This window comes from Lepidothrix coronata, unplaced genomic scaffold (genome assembly GCF_001604755.1).
Source record: "Lepidothrix coronata isolate B3197 unplaced genomic scaffold, Lepidothrix_coronata-1.0 Scaffold172, whole genome shotgun sequence".
Taxonomy (NCBI): Eukaryota; Metazoa; Chordata; class Aves; order Passeriformes; family Pipridae; genus Lepidothrix; species Lepidothrix coronata.
In genome coordinates this window covers 1,291,504-1,309,172 of record NW_016690352.1, presented here as the reverse complement: position 1 = coordinate 1,309,172, position 17,669 = coordinate 1,291,504, and the positions used below count along the sequence as shown (strand labels likewise).

At 44.2% G+C, this 17,669-nt stretch overlaps 1 protein-coding gene across 2 annotated transcripts; it reads right to left on the bottom strand.

Moving 5' to 3' along the window:
* Positions 1 to 89: 89 nt before the first annotated feature.
* CLN5 (ceroid-lipofuscinosis, neuronal 5) lies at positions 90 to 17,623 on the bottom strand. 2 transcript variants are annotated; one of them, XM_017829954.1, is made up of 4 exons: positions 17,427 to 17,623; positions 8,995 to 9,160; positions 7,188 to 7,413; positions 90 to 5,099 (listed from the first exon to the last, which is right to left on the bottom strand). In XM_017829954.1, the coding sequence occupies exons 2-4, from the start codon at positions 9,076 to 9,078 to the stop codon at positions 4,588 to 4,590; spliced, it is 822 nt and encodes a 273-aa protein (XP_017685443.1). In that variant the 5' UTR covers positions 9,079 to 9,160; positions 17,427 to 17,623; the 3' UTR covers positions 90 to 4,587. The 2 variants fall into 2 exon arrangements, with proteins under 2 accessions (XP_017685443.1, XP_017685442.1); XM_017829953.1 differs by lacking the exon at positions 17,427 to 17,623 and adding an exon at positions 10,713 to 10,864.
* Between the last annotated feature and the right edge of the window lie 46 nt (positions 17,624 to 17,669).

Below are 17,669 nucleotides of genomic sequence, written 5' to 3'. Positions count from 1 at the left end.
ACTGCCTGTATTGTAAGGCGGAGTAACACTTGTAATCTGGGGAAGAGGATAGGTTTTCACTACATTAAAGTGAGGCGATCCCACCAGTAACACAGCCAAAACCTCTTTGGACCTTGACTACGGAGGTCCTGATACTCGCAAGGTAAGTTGCCAACATGCTGGTAGCAGGAATAACTGAAAGGAAAGGTACAACCTAAATACCACATACAACTTCTAGAATTCGTGTATTTGCAGCCCAGCATTCTGCTGCTCACAGAGAGACCTGTGGTCAGACCCTGACATGTGTTTGGTTGTAACAGAACTCCTTCACTGGTAAGGTAACTGACTTGTTCTGAGAAGCCTCTGTTTTGTTGCACAGACTTCAAAAAGTCATTCCTGGATGCAACACAGTATTGTAACGGTTATCAATATGTTCAAGGATAAGAAAATAACTTGAAAGCAGTTGTCTCTTCTGCTGAAGGTCAACAATTTTTATACACCAAACCAATTACAGCATCCTTAGCTCAAACAGTCCAGCTGTAATACTTAGGCAAGAGAGTTGCTATGATGCTCTTTTTTAGCAAATTTTTTACATTTTATTTTGTCTTCTACACATTGAACAAATGAATAATGAATACATAAAAATAATGGCATAAGTAGTAATGACTACCCCAGGCTCATGAAATTCACTAGAAACATGAACAGGGGTGTCACAGCTGCATCATTTTTCCCTGACTTCACCTTTTATTTCTTGTTTTCGGAAGAATCCAATCCAGTGTTGGCCTGGTTGTTCAGTCTTGGGTAGGAGTTGTTAATGCGTGCAGTGACAAATCTTACCTCTGAACACAAGTGCCTACAAGTTACGATACTGAAGGCGGCAGCTCTCCTAATCCAGAACATCTGTGAATGGGTTTGTGAGGGGGAAAGCAGAAACCATTTGTACCAGCAATTTTCATTGCACGGCCCTTTGGGGAGCAGGAGCTGCACACTCAGACCTTGAGGTATGACCAGCCATGATCTGCCTCACTTGGGAACTCTCCTGGAATGAAGTGTGGGTTACAGCCCTACAGCTCAGTGGTGTAACAATTAAGCAGTTTTGCACAAGACCAGTGTGCAGACCTGGAAACTGTTGTATTGCAGAATTACTGCGTATTTGTACCCTTAACTGCAGCTTGCGTAACAGCAGGGAGCAGAAACAAACACAGTCTAAAGTGATGAACAAGTCCTGTATTCAAAGCGTGAGTAAAGACTCGACGACACAGCCACTGGAGAAAGTAGGTGCTTATCCTTGAGCCTGGCAGTAAGGACAGTCCCCTGGTTCCTACTGTTGGGCAAGTGCTGTGAGTACCACCTGGCTGTGAGTGAGATGCCAGGTGTGATCCTACTATTTCTGCTCCTCTGTGTGACTTTCAGGAGGAGGCTGTACATCTCAGATGCTTGAGGTCAATAGGTGGTTTTCAGTGACAAACAATAACAGATATCAGGTGCACAGAAGCCGTTTGTGATATCTAACACTTGCTTTCTAACTGACAAAAGTGTAATCTTTATGGACCTATTCTGGGCTTGTCTAAACTTTGCAGAAGTAGGCTATTCATCAGCTCTGTGTTATTCTGGATCTAATTCTGAAGGCCCAACTCAAGGATTCTGGATTCTGCCTACAAAAGAGCTCTGCACTCAACAACTTCAGCTAATTCCAGTGCAATTAACTGTTCAACAACTGCACCTCTTCCAGGACTGCAGTTTGTGCTGGTGGAGTTTATTCCCACCCAGCTGTGCATTCAGTCTGAACAATTAACTTTCACAAATCCTCCCCAGCTGAGAGGATCGCTTGCTCTCCAACTGTGTGCCCAGCAGGAATAAATACTGACCTCAGAAGGAGGGTAAATAAAGGGCAACTCCTACACTGATAATTAGTACCTTTAAACTGAGGGTAGAATTCAAAGTGTGAAACAGACTTGGAATACACATATGGCTGCGTGGAAGAATCCCCAAGTGATTGGCAGTGTGATCTATTGCTGATTGGACCCAGATTTCACCTCAAACAGCTGCTTCTTGCTGCTTCTACCACCAAGGGATGCAGTATCCTTGACAAATAACTGTCCTGTTGTCTTCATCTTTGTTGCCAGAAATTTACTGTCCTCTAACTTGCAATTAATACATGCTAGGATGTAACTTTCTCTTGAATCAACTCCTAGTACCACTACTACCTACTACCAGAGTAGTAGGGCAGGAGTAAAACATGCTAAATTAGGCAGTTTGTACAGATGAAATAGGAAAAGTGAGAAGGGCTGATACTGAAGTACAAAAAGCTCAGGATATTATACACTTGTACTGACAGAACCATGAAGTTACGTTTGACCACAGACATGAAAAATTATTACATCTTTCACACAAACTATTTTTTATCAAGTTCCTTAAGAATGAGGTTTTTACCTCTGCAACCAGTCAGCTCTGTTGTCTAAGCTCTCTATTACTGGTTCACAAATACCCATACTTTTGAGTGTTAGAAGCTGGATGATTCAGCTACCATTAGCTGTGTATTTCAGAATTCAGCGTTTCCAGTTCTGTAAGGCTCTTGTATGCATCACAAAATACTCCAGCTATTAGGGGAAAAGAATTACTTTGGCGTGTAGGCTCCTTAGGTCCTGAGTAGAGACACAGAAGTACTGTTCAGTGAATGAACAGCACTGTCAGGCTGCTATGAGGGAGCATGACGTACCCTGCCATAGCATCTACTTCAGCCTCCCAAAGTTCTCCAGCTTTTTAGCAAATACTAAAGAAGAAGCTTTTGGGACTTTTACTGGCTTGGTTCTGTGATTCAGTTTCCCCCTCAGAGCTTCAGACACTGGTTTTTGAGGTTGTGGCTTTTCCCAGGGAAGACAAATGTACGTTCAACAACATTGAGGGTCTCAAAGTCACAAAAATGAGTCATCAACAAGAATCTAACTTCTGTAGACAGGCTTGCTGCACCCTTTTTAACTTTCCTAGTGCCTCTTGGATTATCTTCCTGGTGGTGCTGTGTGGTGCTTGGTTGCTGGCTGGGGTGAAACCATGACAGTAATCTAAAGAATCCAAAGCTCAGTTCAGTCATGAGGGCTTGTAACTTTGGCTAAAAAGAACAAAGTCTTTCAATCTGAGGCAGAAGATGAAGTTTCACCTACCAGTGGAAGTAATTAGCAGCTTTTCCATGAACAGAGCTGCTCTCATCCTCTCATTACTCTCACACAAGCTCTCATGCTCATCCCCTTACACGATGATGTAATTCAACTGATCAGTTTTAGTGACTTTCTAAATACAAGGTTAATTTTCTGCCATTCTTATGATTTGAATCAAATCACCGTGTACACCCCTCTTTGGCTGCAGCAGGCCATTAGCTTGGCTCAAGCCAAATGAAACTGCAGAGTTGGGTTTCTGTGTTCCTGCTTGGCCATGAGACAGCAATAACCTCTGTTATTGCAGAGGGCTATTCATTCTGCAGCTAGTTTAAAAAAAATACAAGTGAGCTGCCTACACTTGGAGATGATTACATTGCTGCAGGTGTATTTTTTGTGTGCAGGCACCTCTGTGGTTTCCAGAAAGCCAAGGAAACCTTGGCTTTGGTCACTTGAGTTTAAAGGGAACTAACTAGTTGCTAAGCTGCTCTAGGCTGAACCTGGAACAGGACTTGAGGATCGTGCAGCTGGCACAGCACCACTACTGCAAGCATCAGTGCCAGCAAGAGCTGCAGTGTCCTTTTATGGGCAATTCTAGGACAAGCACAGATTTTTAACTCCAATGTTAACACCCTACAAGCTGTCATTGCTTCTTTCATATTAAGGGTTCTATGCTTTTCAAAGAAATTTGAAAGGAATATACCCATGAGTTCTATGACACTGACCTAACTGAAGCCTCAAGTAGACTTTAAGGCAAGAAACTGCTAGAACACTGCAGTTATGCATCAAAGTTGGCATCAAAAGAGGCACTTTGGTTTTCCTCTGTGCTATAGAACAAACAAAGCTAAAGAAGAGCCATCTGTATTGCGTTTACAGTATAGGTGAATGAAGCAAAGTGGCTAAAAGATACCATCCATGCCCTCTTCTAGTAGATTCACTGCCCCTTCCCCCACCGCCACTGAACACTGGAGAACAGTTTATGGGTCCCAGTTTACAAACCAAAGAACTACAGAACTACCAATCTAAGGCACATGTTGAAGGAACTGGACACATGAAGACACTCAGGTTTTTTAGCTCCAAGACATAGATAAGCCAATTTAGTCCTTGTAATGCTGTGTCCCACCTCTGTAGGTGGTCAGGTGCTACCTGCTACAGCATGGCCATGCATGTGGAGACCAGAGCAGGCTGCTGCTTCCCCACTCCCCCTCTGGCACTGCCAAGCTCAGCCAAAGGAGCCTCAGCACGTGGCCATGGTTACACAGAAGCTAAGTCAGATGCTGAAGCATTCATGTGCTAAACAGGTAATAACAAAAAAAATGCATACTCTTTCATGGTGTCTGGCAAAGCCTTCCCAACACAACTTTCACAGTTAGCAGTGAAACGTATGACCATTTAGCACCATCATGGTAATGCTCCAAATTTGACATAAGGGCAAGTTTGGTTCTTCAGTAAGCAGCTATACACCGAAGGACTCCTTGCTTCCAACAGGTAAAGGGACCTCTTCATAAATTATTTTGAGATAAGGAAACTTCATAGGTAAAAACCAGTATTCCAAGTTGTAGAAGAGGTAAAACTGATGATTCAAGATGACACGATCAATTATTCTTACAAGATCCACAAAAAACTCTCTGACTGACTGATGAGGTTTAAATGGACTGTAAAAGTCTCTTATAGCTGCTGCCAATGTCTTGTTTCCTAGTGGTCCAAAAATAGATGTTTCATTTCCCAAATAAATAGGTTCTCCACTGAATAAAATAATGCTTGTATAGTTTGTTTGTATCTTCTTAAACACAGCTCCTAAGTCAGCCAGCTTTTGGTAGGTTCTCAGTATAAACTTCGAGCACTCATAAGAGTCAAACCATACTGTTGATTGTTTGTCAGGACTTGCTTGAACTGTCCAGGTCTCATAGTAAATACCAGTCTCATTGTCATATTTTACCCATTGTGCCATTTCATTAAACATGGTTCCTGTAAGAGATGAAAATAAGTATTATAGAGACAAGGTAACAAACACATGACTCAGAATATTTTCCATCTATTTCAAGGTTCACTTCCCTCCCCTGCAAAAGTTTACCTACAACATTACCTAACATGGGCACAAGGCTTGGGTTGGAGAGAGAAGTGATACCCCACTGAATAAACCACATTTACATGCAAGTTATTTAAAACTAATTCCTTCTTCTGACCCTTTTCCTCCTACTATGGCAGAACATCCAAACATCAGAGAACCATGACACTTCTCATTTTCCTTTATCCGTGCAGACAAACAGGGCAGGTAGTAAAATATACAAGACATGCTGACAAGCACTCACCAGAGCAACAGGTATTTCTGCACTTCAAGTTTTAACCAAATTCAGCAATTCAGGGCAGAAATTTTCATGTCTCTTCACAAAAGAAACCTTAGACTGAAACACCCTGCTGTTTTAGCAGCTCCTCAGCCAGCAAAGCTGAATTGAGCCAAATGATGAGTGGGATGTGAAGACCAGTAAACTTAAAGACCTTGAAGATTATTTTTTTATTTAGAATATGGGTTTGGAGTATTTAGGTGATGGTGATTTCACAACTGGAATGATGAAGACATCCCTAACTCAGCTTGTCTCGCTGCTAGCTACTACCTCTGAGTAACTAAAGCTCTGGACATTCGCCTCCCAGGCTACCCCATTATAACTGCTCTTCACTCCCCACTTGAGAGCTTTCGGACTTCATGGTAAACGTAACAATCACTCTGCTTAGTGGAAGGATTAGGTACTTTATTTTTTAATTGCCTGTGACTTGGTTTAATAGAACAGCAAGTCATTAAATCTGTATAAGAATGGTACTTATACACTGTAGATGGGTTTGAAGTTTCCCCTTCTCTAATTCCTACCCCATTAGCTTCCTACTGCATATTCTGTAAGGCATGTTATTGAAAAGGATTAGTCTCTCCTAACAAGACCGAGATGGACATAATATGAATTTCCGGCCTTAACATCACAAATTAACCAGAAGTGTTACAGGTTAATGCATGGCTGCATTGACAGTATGTTGGAAGATACCTAGACAATCAAAAATCAGACTTTGGATATTCCTGTCCTATTTCCACAGAAGAAACATACTCCTACGTAACATTAACCTTTCTGATGGACTTTAAAAGGAAATGAGATGGCTTCACTGTGGTGTCTGACAATGATGACCAACAGCTCTATAGAATCTCACAAAGTCTAAGAGGATCCAGCCATTTCATACATTAAAGCTCTATCCCATGAGTTGGGATGCTTTTTGCTTGCTCTCTGAAGGAAGCAAGTTCAGCTTATGATGCTGTTCCTCTGCGCTTGCATCCCCTCACCCTCTTCCACAGTAACATTCAGATTCCTAGTCAAATCTAGACAATTCAAAGCCCTCTGATATACTACTTCCCTAAAAGTTTCTTGGAAATGGGAAGTGAGAGAAACAAGGAAGTAACAGTGCCTCCACAAGGAACCAGCATAACCTCACCTTTCTTGGGCATCAAATAATCCACTCAGGTAGGAAGCATTAAAAGTTCTAGAACCATATGAAAATATTTAACTTGGTATTCATAAAAAAGAATCCAATTGTATCAGGCATCAAAGACCTCAGTCATGAACCACAAACTCACAGAAAATAGAGACTAATATTTTTTTTATCTTTGAGATTGTTTCTAAATATGCCTTATTTGCTCAGTAATGAACATATTTTCAAGTTTTTCTATCTCAGCAGTCATCTGCCACTTCACAGTACAAGCTTTTGTTTTGGTGAAGCCATGTGAAGAGTCCATAATGGCTCTGTATAAGCTGTTTTACTATTTTTACACTCAAGAGACTCAAGTGTTTTGGTACAGCAACACCACATGACTCTCATTTAACAACTCTTCAGTGTGTTGTTCAAAAGGCAGCAGCCTCATGCCACTTTCTGCATTAAAGAGAGTGTTTGAAATTAGCATCAGTGACTAACACTGCAAATAACCTACAGAACATAAATTAAAAGATACTGCTTTACATAAAGACAAGGCTGACTCTGTATTTTGTATTAACATTATCCAAAGCATCTAAAATCTACCTGATATTGTAGTCACAAGAACTAAAGTTCCATTTTCCTTCCAGTGTGCATCATCTATTCCTTCATAAAAGCAGGCAGCTCCCTGGTTACACCAGAACGGTGCATCTATGCCAGGCCGCAGGTGTGGAAAAGTGCAGTTCCCAAGTTGGAAGAGCTCATACCACTCCATTGTGTAGTTTTTGCCCGTTAGAGAGCTCCTGAAACCCACAGCATCATGCATAATTTTCTGTGAAAAGATAAAAACCAAACAATTAAAAACCAAAACTTTAACATTATAACATCTTCAGCTTGGTCTGTACAGAACATAAGATGTTGGGAGCTGTTCTGTAACAGGGTGAGAGGAGGGGAAGGAGTTTCTGTAACATTGGATTCAGTCGCACTGATGCACAGCACACTAGACTGAATCACACTCCTACTTTTATCATGCTGTCTCAGAGCTTATCTACCCATCCATCATAAATTCTGTTACTTAGAGGCAGATTCTCAGTGGGAGCTCATCATCAAAACTCAAGCTGACTTTTGAATCCTTAACCTCTGTATTAGGGAGGGTTCGGACCATACTGAATCTTGAAAACCATGACACCGTTGAAAGCTCAACAAAACAGATATTTATTACCAAGAGGTGGCCAACAAAACAAACAAACCCAAAAGGGAGGAAGGAGGAGAGAAGTAAGCCCCCAGCATGACCTCCCCAGTTACCCAGCTGTTGCCCATAAAGTTATCTTACTTTAGAATGCCTATAATTACCCATAGCAGAAGCTGCATCCTTGGAGAGTCAGTAAGTTCACGAACTGGCAGGCGTCCCCGCCAAAAGGCAACGTTGTCCTTGGTGTGAAGCCAGCTCCCCTCCAAGAAAGCACTATCTGCTTTTATACAATTAACTGAGTGACCTCAACCTAGGCAGGAGTGGTCATCACCGCCCAGCCAGAGGCTCTTCGTCCCACCCCTTAGTTATGTAAGTGCATCTCTTCTCTGCATGCATGGCTTTCCCTGTGCCTGCGTACTGCACTCGGGGGGTCTTTTCCAAATGAGTCTGGGGGTGCTACTTCATCATTATAGTCTTCACTTTCTCCTTCAAGTGACCTTGGAGGACAATCAGCCAATCACAGAACACCAATTAAAACAGTTTATACAAGAAGCTCTCTCTCCAAGGGCGAGGTACCTATTTATCAGTACTTGTTTTCTCAAAACTTGGCAGGGAAAGAACAAAACTATTACAGTTGTCTGGGCCAAACACAGACCAAAAGTATCAGCATAAATTCACCGTGGTACAAACCTCATAGGGGCATCAGAGTAATAAAGAGCAGAACCAAGTTACCAAAAACAGATCTTGGTAATGAAAGCCATAAAAGGAATGAGGTAAATATTTCTTTTAAAAGCTGTATAGTAAAAACATACAGGTATCAATGTTCAAGCAAATACAAGTTTTTAACAATAAAAAAGTTAATGCACTAAGGAACTACTTCATCTGATATAAGAAGATAAATAAAAGTATTTTCTTGATCCAGTGCTAGCACAGAAGATAAGATACCCAAAACATAATGGTGTGGGTATACAAAACACTCTCAATATGAAGCTATATGGGGGAACACATTCAAACTCACCAACAGTGCTGTTTGTGCTCTTTTCTTTAGCTGAACTTTGAAACTTAGTGCTCTTTGAGTATCCTTCCCACAGCTAGCCTAGCTTGTGTGCTCTAACACTCTTCTATACAAGCATATTCCAACCTTACAGCTCCCATTCTTGACAACTGCTGTTGAATTCAGCTGAATTTGCCACTATAACTTTGTTAAAAATATCACCTTACCAAGTGTCCTAGTAGGTCTCCATATTTGAATTCCCATACTGGAGCCTGTAATCGATACACTTCAATGACATCCTCTTCTTTCATAACTGGAATGGCAGAGCCAGTGGGACAGAAGGTGTAACGAGCTTGGCAGTAAGGATCAGTTTTTGGACGGTAATCAAAGCGCCTGTGTTGAAAAGGAGAAGCACACAGAATGATAAACACAGCTTCGCAGCTGGAGGAACTCTCATGCCTTCCTAAGGGCCCAAGTGGGAGAGCTTAAGTGTCCAGCCACCCCCAAAGACTGATTCTGCGATCCAGGCACTGCAACAGTTGGGGTACACAAGTCTGAAAGGCTGCTGAGGTGCACACCTGCAGAAACAGGACCTCAGATTTAAGGCTCAAGAATGCAAGTCATGTTGTTCACAGTTCTGATTAATGAAGGAGTGCAAATGATACAGATTACAAAGCGTGACATACTCACAAAATCAGACAGACACAGATGCTGGATAAAGGATAGTCTGAAATCTGTTTCAAAAACATTCTCCTAACAGTTTGTCTATACAGGGGTGACCAGTTTGTTCTTCCTCTTCTATTGTAAAAGGTCCTCAGATGAAGTTATTTTTACTCTAGAATATTGCCAATATCAGAAAAAAATTTCATTGCTTTATGCTAATTTAGATAAAGAGGTCTAAGAACCTAGCTAGGATCACTGTTTCCATTTCATTCCTATTAAACCTCAAAAACCAAAGACGGAATCTGCTTACTTATGATACTCTTTACAAATAGCAAAGAACCTTTCTCACAAGTCTTCCTTTTCCAGTTTCCTTCAGAGTCACTCCTGTATTTCACAGCTTGTCCAGATCTTGTAAGGTTTGCCTGAGAGTCTAACATACTCAGTTGCCCAGGGCTACCGAATGGCATAAATACCCCAGCCATGAGATGACTCAAGGACACAGGACTTCCTGAACCATAAGAAGGTCAGCAGCACTGAGACAGTGCTGCTTTTCCCTTTGGACTTCTTCTCCAAGCCTGCTGGGAACTTCAGCATGTCTGCCTTTGTTTTGTCCAGGGGAGGGAAGGGGGGGGGCGAGAAAAAAAAATCCTAAACAGTATGGCTGGAAAAAGAACACAGGGAAAACAAAGACTTATGCGAACCACACATTTAAGTCCTGTTTCTAGACTGCAGTCTACATTTTCAACTTCCCCTTATACTGCACCTTGCATGTGACAAGAAGTTAATGAGTATGTTAAGAAGTATTAAAATCCCACATTTCTGAGCACTTCACATCAACAAGCTTGTACTCCAATTTTGACCCAGCCTTGCAACTCGTGAACTTACTTGAAAATCTGAACAACTCGTGACTGCAAGATCAGCTCCTTCAGGCATCACCTGATGCAAACTTAAGAGCTAGGAATTACCCAACAGGCTTTCAAAATTTCAGATGTGCATTAGACAGCAGTTAAAACCTCCCTTTAATACAGCAAACCCGCATAAAATACACATAGCAAGCGTAGCCCTCCTCCTGAAGGGGCTCATTTCCTCAGCACAGCCAAAGCTGTCGCTATTTTCGCCAGTGAAACGCCACAGCGCTCTCCTGCTGTCCCCAACACCACTAGGACTTCTCCTGGAGCTCAGGCAGCTTTGGAGAAGCGAACGGGATTTTGTACCATTTCATTCACCACGGGCAGAAGTATGACGCAGACTTATTTTTTTTTTTAAATAAAATAAACCGTACCCCGATTTCCTCATCGCAACTTTTCTGCGGGAATTAAAGGCGTTTAAAGGGCGGGCAGTCATTCCCGGGGCAGCAATCCCTCTCGAGGCAGAGGCAGCAAGCGCAGCCTTCGGCCTGGCATGACGCTTAGCGACCTAAACACACCAAATACCGTACAAATGACCAACGCCCCGTGATTACAAAGGGGATGATTTCACGGCCTTTTTAGCCTAATAAACAGCAGAACAAACGCACCGCTGGCGGGCCCTGCCCGCGTCACTCACCTGTAGGGCACCGGCCAGCGCCGCCGCGGGGCGCGGAGCCCCCCCGAGACACGGGGCCCCCACGCCGCCAAGAGCGGCAGCAGGAGCGGCAGCAGGAGCGGCAGGAGCCGGGAGCAGCGCGCGGCGCCCATGGCGGAGCCGGGCCCGGAGCTGCGGGGAAGCCACCGCGCCGCGGGAGGCCGGGCGGGGAGGGGCCGCCCCCGCGCCCGCCCCCGGCCCGGGGAAGCCGGAGGTGCCCGCCGAGGGCAGGGCCTACCGGCAGGGTGCTGAGCCAGCCCGGGGGGTGTTCCCCGAGAGACCAGCCGTGTGCCGAATCGTCCTTTAAAAACGCCACCCGGCTGAACTGCGACTGCGGTTTTCAGGAGACGCAGGCAGCTACGGGTTCTTTTTATTTAGCCGAAGTATTTGTTGCCTGTAGTTCCACGAACTGCTTTGGAGACACTTTGAAGCTGGTGAAGGGTCTGGAGCACAAATCTGAGGAGAAGCGGCTGAGGGAGCTGGGGGTATTTAGCCTGAAGAAAAGAGGGTTGTAGCCAGGCAGGGGTCGGCCTCTTCTCCCATGGAAGTAGTGACAGGACAACAGGACACAAGCTGTACCAGAGGAGGTTTAGGTTGGACATTGGAAAGAATTTCTTCACAGAAGGGGTGATTAGACATTGGAATGGACTGCCCAGGGAGGTGGAGGAGTCACTGTCCCTGGAGGTGTTTAAGGAAAGACTGGCCATAGCACTGAGTGCCATGGTCTACTTTACATGGTGCTGTTCAGCCACAGGTTGGACTCAATGATCTCTGAGATCTTTTCCAACCCCGTTGATTCTGTGATTCTGTAAAAAACATCAAGTACCCATCCTCACACTCAGAACCCATGGAGAGGGGTGGTCTCCGGGTCTGGTCCCTGAACAATGAGGTGAGGCCTCATCAAAAGGCAGAGAGGCTTTTGCTGTGATAAACCCTGTGACCCAGAGCCTCTTCAGGCTACCAAGAAGTCTTGTCTGAAGCCTTTCAGGGCTTCGAGCTATGTTCATATACATATCACCCATTTCAGAACATTTATTCAGGTTGTAACAACTTACGTTATGGGGATTATGCAGCAATTAATTCTCTCCTTTTCATGAAAATGGTGAGAACTCTCTTTCAGACGAACTAAAAGAAACTGTGAGGACAAGTTTGCCAGCAGCAACCCTGCAGAAAAAACAGCTTTTTCCAGCTCTATGGAGTTCAAAACTGACTATACTGGCATCAGAGTCCAGGAGGTTAAAGTTTGGTAGTCAGCAAAGTGAAAGCACTGATGTATACTATTCACTGGGTAAATAATAACTGTGCTGTGGACTGTTGACTATAAGGAGCCAGAGGAATATCCCTGCTCCCTGAACAAAACTAAAGAACAATCAGTCCTCTATGTTCACTATGTTAGGCTATATCTTTAAACAAAACCAGAGGTGAAAAACTCTGCATCCTACATAAAAATGCAGGATAGGCTGCTGAATATCAGTTTCAGTAATGCTGGGGCTATTAAAGGTGTTCAGAAAACTTTAAAGCCTTTAATTTCAGCAATGTTTCTGTATCTCACTTCATTGCTGCCTGATTCTATATTGCCTGTCTTTAAAATCCATGCCATTCAGCACCATATGTTAATTTAATGCACATATACATAACCTATACATACCTGTATTTCCATATTTCATTTTTATCTCAGGCATGTTAATTGTGTCAGCTTTAAGGTAAAGCTCTGGTTTTGTTCTTTAGAAAAGAAAGTATGCTAGTAATCATGTGTTCTTCCTAGCTTAAGTGTAGTACAAGATGCCAGCTCTTTCATCTGCTCAAAAGATATGTGTTTGTTTGGAATATAGCCGTAATTCCTGGGTTTAGAGATTTTTATGCATAACTCTGGAAGTGCTTTACGAAATAAAGGAAGGATAATTTATCCCGTCTATGAAACTGGGAGGTAAGGAAATGTAACAACATAATGAATTTGCCGTAACTGCTCATTAGCCAAACTAGAAATGCAGTATGAACAGGTTCTTAGTTCTGGTTCAACGTAAATTTGCAGTGTGGACTATTAAGTCTCTGCTGATGTGGATGCTGAAGGTGTTAGGTTGACTGACTAAGATGGCAAAGCTCTTGTTTTTTTTTTTCTATTTTAATTGCATTTTTGTATCTCACTTCATTTCAACCCACAGGAAACTTTTGCAGCAAGGTATTTGGTTTTTTTTTTCTCATACAACCTAACTTATGTCATAAACTGTATTAACATAGAAAATAAATGACTAATACACTTATGAATAAATATGCTTGAGCTAAAAAGCTCACATCAGCAATTTGAGTCAGCAGCTGTCTTGTTTATTATGAAGAAACATGTCAAAGTCCCCATTATAAACCCACAGAGCTGATCTGCATCTTTGTCCAATAGCAGGCTTTGAGGAAAGATTGAGACTGCCTACAGTCTCATCTTCTGGAGTTGACAAGATTCCTAAATTTTTCTCATTTCCTAGATTTTTTTTTTTTGATTACTGAAAACTGAACATTTTCCTGAAACAACAAAGAAGACTCTCAGTGATTTCCCATTATAAACTGGTACTTCTCTGCTCTTGGCAGCAACAGCATGGACGGGACTGAGAGAAAGGGGAAAACAAACCCAGCTGCTGCAGCCAAAAGTTGTGGGTTTGAACAGATAGTTTAGTTTTGAACAGGTACATGAGTCATCACACTGTAACAGTCACAGCAAAGAGGCTGTTGAACCTGAAGTAACAGCCTCTCACAAAAATGGGCCGCTCTGGATGGTGCTTACACCACAGCTACACATCTGCCAGACTATGCACTGGCAATATGCCATTCAGTAGGAAAGTCATGGTTATATATATGGATCACAGCAGACAAAACTACACATCTGGCAGCTGTACTGCTTACAGAGGGTTTTTTATACCCTCTGTTAGCTATTGAGTCAGCTGGATGCATACTGAGAAATACAAACATTACCTGAAGTCATACTGAAGCTACTCTGAAAGACAGGAGTTCATCAATCTGAGGTCCACACTCTGCCTTTGAGGGGTGTGAAAGGAATCTTGAGAAAAGGAGCCAGAAACAGGGCTCATATGCACCTGCTCTCTGTTATGTAGCCTTGGATGCCACCTGAACTGTCAGCTGGGGCAGGAGAAGGCTATGTTGTTTCCTGCAGGAAGGGAGAATGGCTGGGCATTGTGACTGTATAAGGTAGTGCTAAGGGTTCCCTTCAGGTCCTCCGAGACCCTGACAGTTAGGATGAGTGTCGAGGACCAGGAATCGGAATGGGAACGATTTCGGAAATGGAAAAATACGTACAGCGACTGAACGGACTTTATGATTCGGACTTTATAGTTGTTGTGCATGTACACATTGTGTGTTCCCCCAGAATTTGTATCTTCCGGGCACGTCCTGGCCTGCTCACCTCCCTGCTCCTCTGTCTTCTCTGCCGATTGGCTGGAGAAGCTGCGGCAGGAGACAGCCCCCATTCGCCCTTTCCTCCCCTGGTCCCTCCTGCGCTCCCCCCTCCCCTTTTGCCCATGGCCCAATCTTGGTTTGTCCCCCCGCCTGTCTGTCTCCTGCTCCGCCCTATGTTCTGGCCCTTTCCCTCCGGATAAAAACCCCCAAGTGCGCGCTGGAATAAACATTCTACGTGCACCCCACCTTTGTGTCTTGGACCTGTGCTGTGTCGCAGCCCCATTCCCCTCCTCCCTTTTGGACCGCGGCAGATGAGGGCTGTGCTCAGGACAGATGTGGAATTCAGTGAGCATCTGGGATTGTGGAGCAGCCCCTGCTTTGTCTGCCATCTTAGGGGACATGTGAGGGAAATTATTTCTTTCCAAGCTGCATTTCTAGGAGTGCTCTGCTGAAGCCTTAGAGGTAGGATGAGGGTTCAGGTAAGGATGCAGAGGAAGTTCATCACGAGTTTTAAGCTGAAAGGAACTCATTGGAATCTGCTGCAAGGTAGGGATAAGTGAACTGTTGAGTCAACTGGATGCAGTCTGTGAAATACAAAGAGCTTTCCAAGTCAAATTTAAGCTAACAGGAAAATCTGTTATTAGGCAACTAATGCATATTAGAGCAGGATTTCCACTAGAGAAAACATCTTTCTCAAAACCTGAGCAGTAAGAAAAGGGTCAGGATCCAGGACGAAGCCGTAATTAACCCCTTGAAGCCTGAAGGGGACAGTACCTGCTCTCTCCCCTTCAGGGTGTGTCGCTGGCTGCTCAAGGTCTGATAAAAACTGTTGTGAGGAAAGTCAGAAACTGCTTCTGCTCTGCTGAGACACCTCAGCAGGGCTCCCTGCTCATTTCCTGGGGAGCTGCTTTTAAGCCAAGGCTCTTGCCTCCCACCTGAGCTACACTGCAGCCATGCCTGCGCCCAGCTGTGTACTCCACTGATGCAGACCCAACCCATGCATCTGTCACCGCAGCTTAACCTTGGATCTGCCTCATCAGTAAGGACTTTTCTAGTGATTGGACTCTTCATGGAACCCCACTGCTATTCAGTTTCTGAATGGGAACACCTATGTTGTAGTGGCTGGATCCAGCAACAGTCCTGGACACAGCAGGGTAGAGCCAAGCCCAAGATTACCCTACTTGTATCCAAGGAGACAGGACTGAAGATGATGCTACCCATAGCATCGGTTCACTAGCTGTGCAGGAAGACCAGCCCATATGTCAGGACAACAGGAGACGGTACTGGACATGCACAGCTACAGCATAGCCCAGGTGATGTCTGGATGTCCAGGCCTAAGTTCACATAGAGCCCATGGGTTGGTGGCCGGAGGGTGTGTGGGTGGGGGCCACAGCTGAGGTTAGCCAGGGTAATTATGGGGCTACTAGTGCACTGAGGGGCCTTGACAACAGCTTCTTCTTCCATCGAGGTGTGTCCTCTCACCTTGCAAAGATCTGGCTTCAGAGGTGCACTCCTTGTGAAATGCTCTTGTTGCTACTTGCTTTTGTTGGCCCAGGACAGAGAAGAGTCATGACAGGGCTACTTCAGGATGATGCAGAGCCAGGGCAAAGACATATCATGAGCTGGGATGAAAACACGGACCTAAGACAGACACAGAGGGCCATGACAAGGTCACAAAGTTAGGGCAGGGACATGGCACGAGCAAGTTGGAGTCAGATCAAAGAACAGAGCCAGGGCAGTTATGGAGCTGGCACAGAGACATGACATGGAGGATGTGAAGTAGGATGGGAATATCACATCCCAAACAAGTCTAGGACCCATACAGGAAAAAGGGCCACCTATAATGTGAATCTGAGGTCCATCTAAGAGACAGGGCCAGAAACAAGAATAGAGATGAGGTTACTGACAGTTCAGGTCCAAGGTCCATCCAGAAAGACTAGCCAGTAAGTCAGGACAGAAAGAAGCAGGGTATTTCAGTTCTGAAGGTGCTCAGTTTCCTAGCTCTAACATTAATCCTGGCCCTAACACACAACAGAGTTTGGAACTACAGTCATATTTCCAAAAATGCAATGAGTTTAAACTCCTTCCAGGCAGCAGCTTCCTCCTACCTCTCAAGCATAAAGAAGACTCCAAGGGGATTGCAAGTCTGGAGACTCTCAGTGGAGTCACTGCAGTCCTGCTCAATCCTAAGAGGCAGAGTGTGGGCTGTGGTGGACACTGAGCTGAAGCCCTACATTCATTTGGAGCAAACACTGCCCAGGGGTCTGCCCTTCAGCAGGGAATTTCCCTATCTTGGCCCTTTCCTGTTCCAGAATCTCCCTATCTATCATCCCACACAGACTCCCAGCCAATCAGTATTCAGCTGAAAGTGTTGCTGAAAGTGTTGCTACAGAAAAAGACTGCTTTCATATGTCATTTTTTTTCTTCCAAGCCTATGCACTCTTGTGTCCTCTGCAAAAACCCCATACTCCAAGTTTTTGGAAGACACTCTAATTTTTTTCTACAAGATCCAGAATTTCAGCCTTCTGGTCCAGTAAAAGTGTAAGTTTTCATTATGAAGCCCAAGCTTCTTCCTATTACAAGAGAGACAGCTCATGAAAAATGAAGGACCAAGAGCTGGGAGATCTTGCTAAAAGTCAATACAGCTCATCTCTGATGTGGCATTTGTGTGCACAGTCCTAACAAGGAGACTAGGGATGCATTCCCTTTGGTTGCCTTGAGCAATGCCTTAGCAACTAAGCTGGGAGTGGGTGAAAGAAGAAAGCTGCTCTAAAACGGAGCAGCTCCTTAGAAGACAGTATGAGGTTAAGGGTGCCAAAAAGTACGTGGGTCTGATAACCTAGAGTATCACCGAAACGAACAGCATCAGGACCCAGCAGTACTGCTGGCCTCTACCCAAACTCCACTTTTTTGGCTTCCAAAGCAATTTGGATGCCAATTTTCACTACTCCATTATAGCCCTATGCACAAAACAAAATGAAACAAAACAAAATAATGAAAAACGAACAAACAAACAGAAACACCTCACACGTACACCTGTGAGCCTCTGCGAGGTCCCGCTGGAAGCAGAGCAACTTTGGGACTAGCGACAGGAATGCAGATGTCTTACAGCACTGTAAGGGTCACTGCAGCCCCTTCACGGCACTGCCCCGCTGCGGGGAGCAGGCCAGGAGAGAGATGAAGACGAACATACGCCTGAACCTGTTTTGTTTAAAGGCAGATCCCACTTGTTTTCCAGGTTTCCTCATTTGTTTTCCACCCCGCTCGCCCGTGTGGC

Coding starts and splice junctions, on each gene's coding strand:
- CLN5 (XM_017829953.1), bottom strand. CDS start 10,774: ATGACTGCCCGCCCTTTAAACGCCTTTAATTCCCGCAGAAAAGTTGCG. Junction 9,161..10,712: donor GTTGCGATGAGGAAATCGGG/GTACGGTTTATT, acceptor TTTTCAACACAG/GCGCTTTGATTACCGTCCAA. Junction 7,414..8,994: donor GAGACCTACTAGGACACTTG/GTAAGGTGATAT, acceptor ATCTTTTCACAG/AAAATTATGCATGATGCTGT.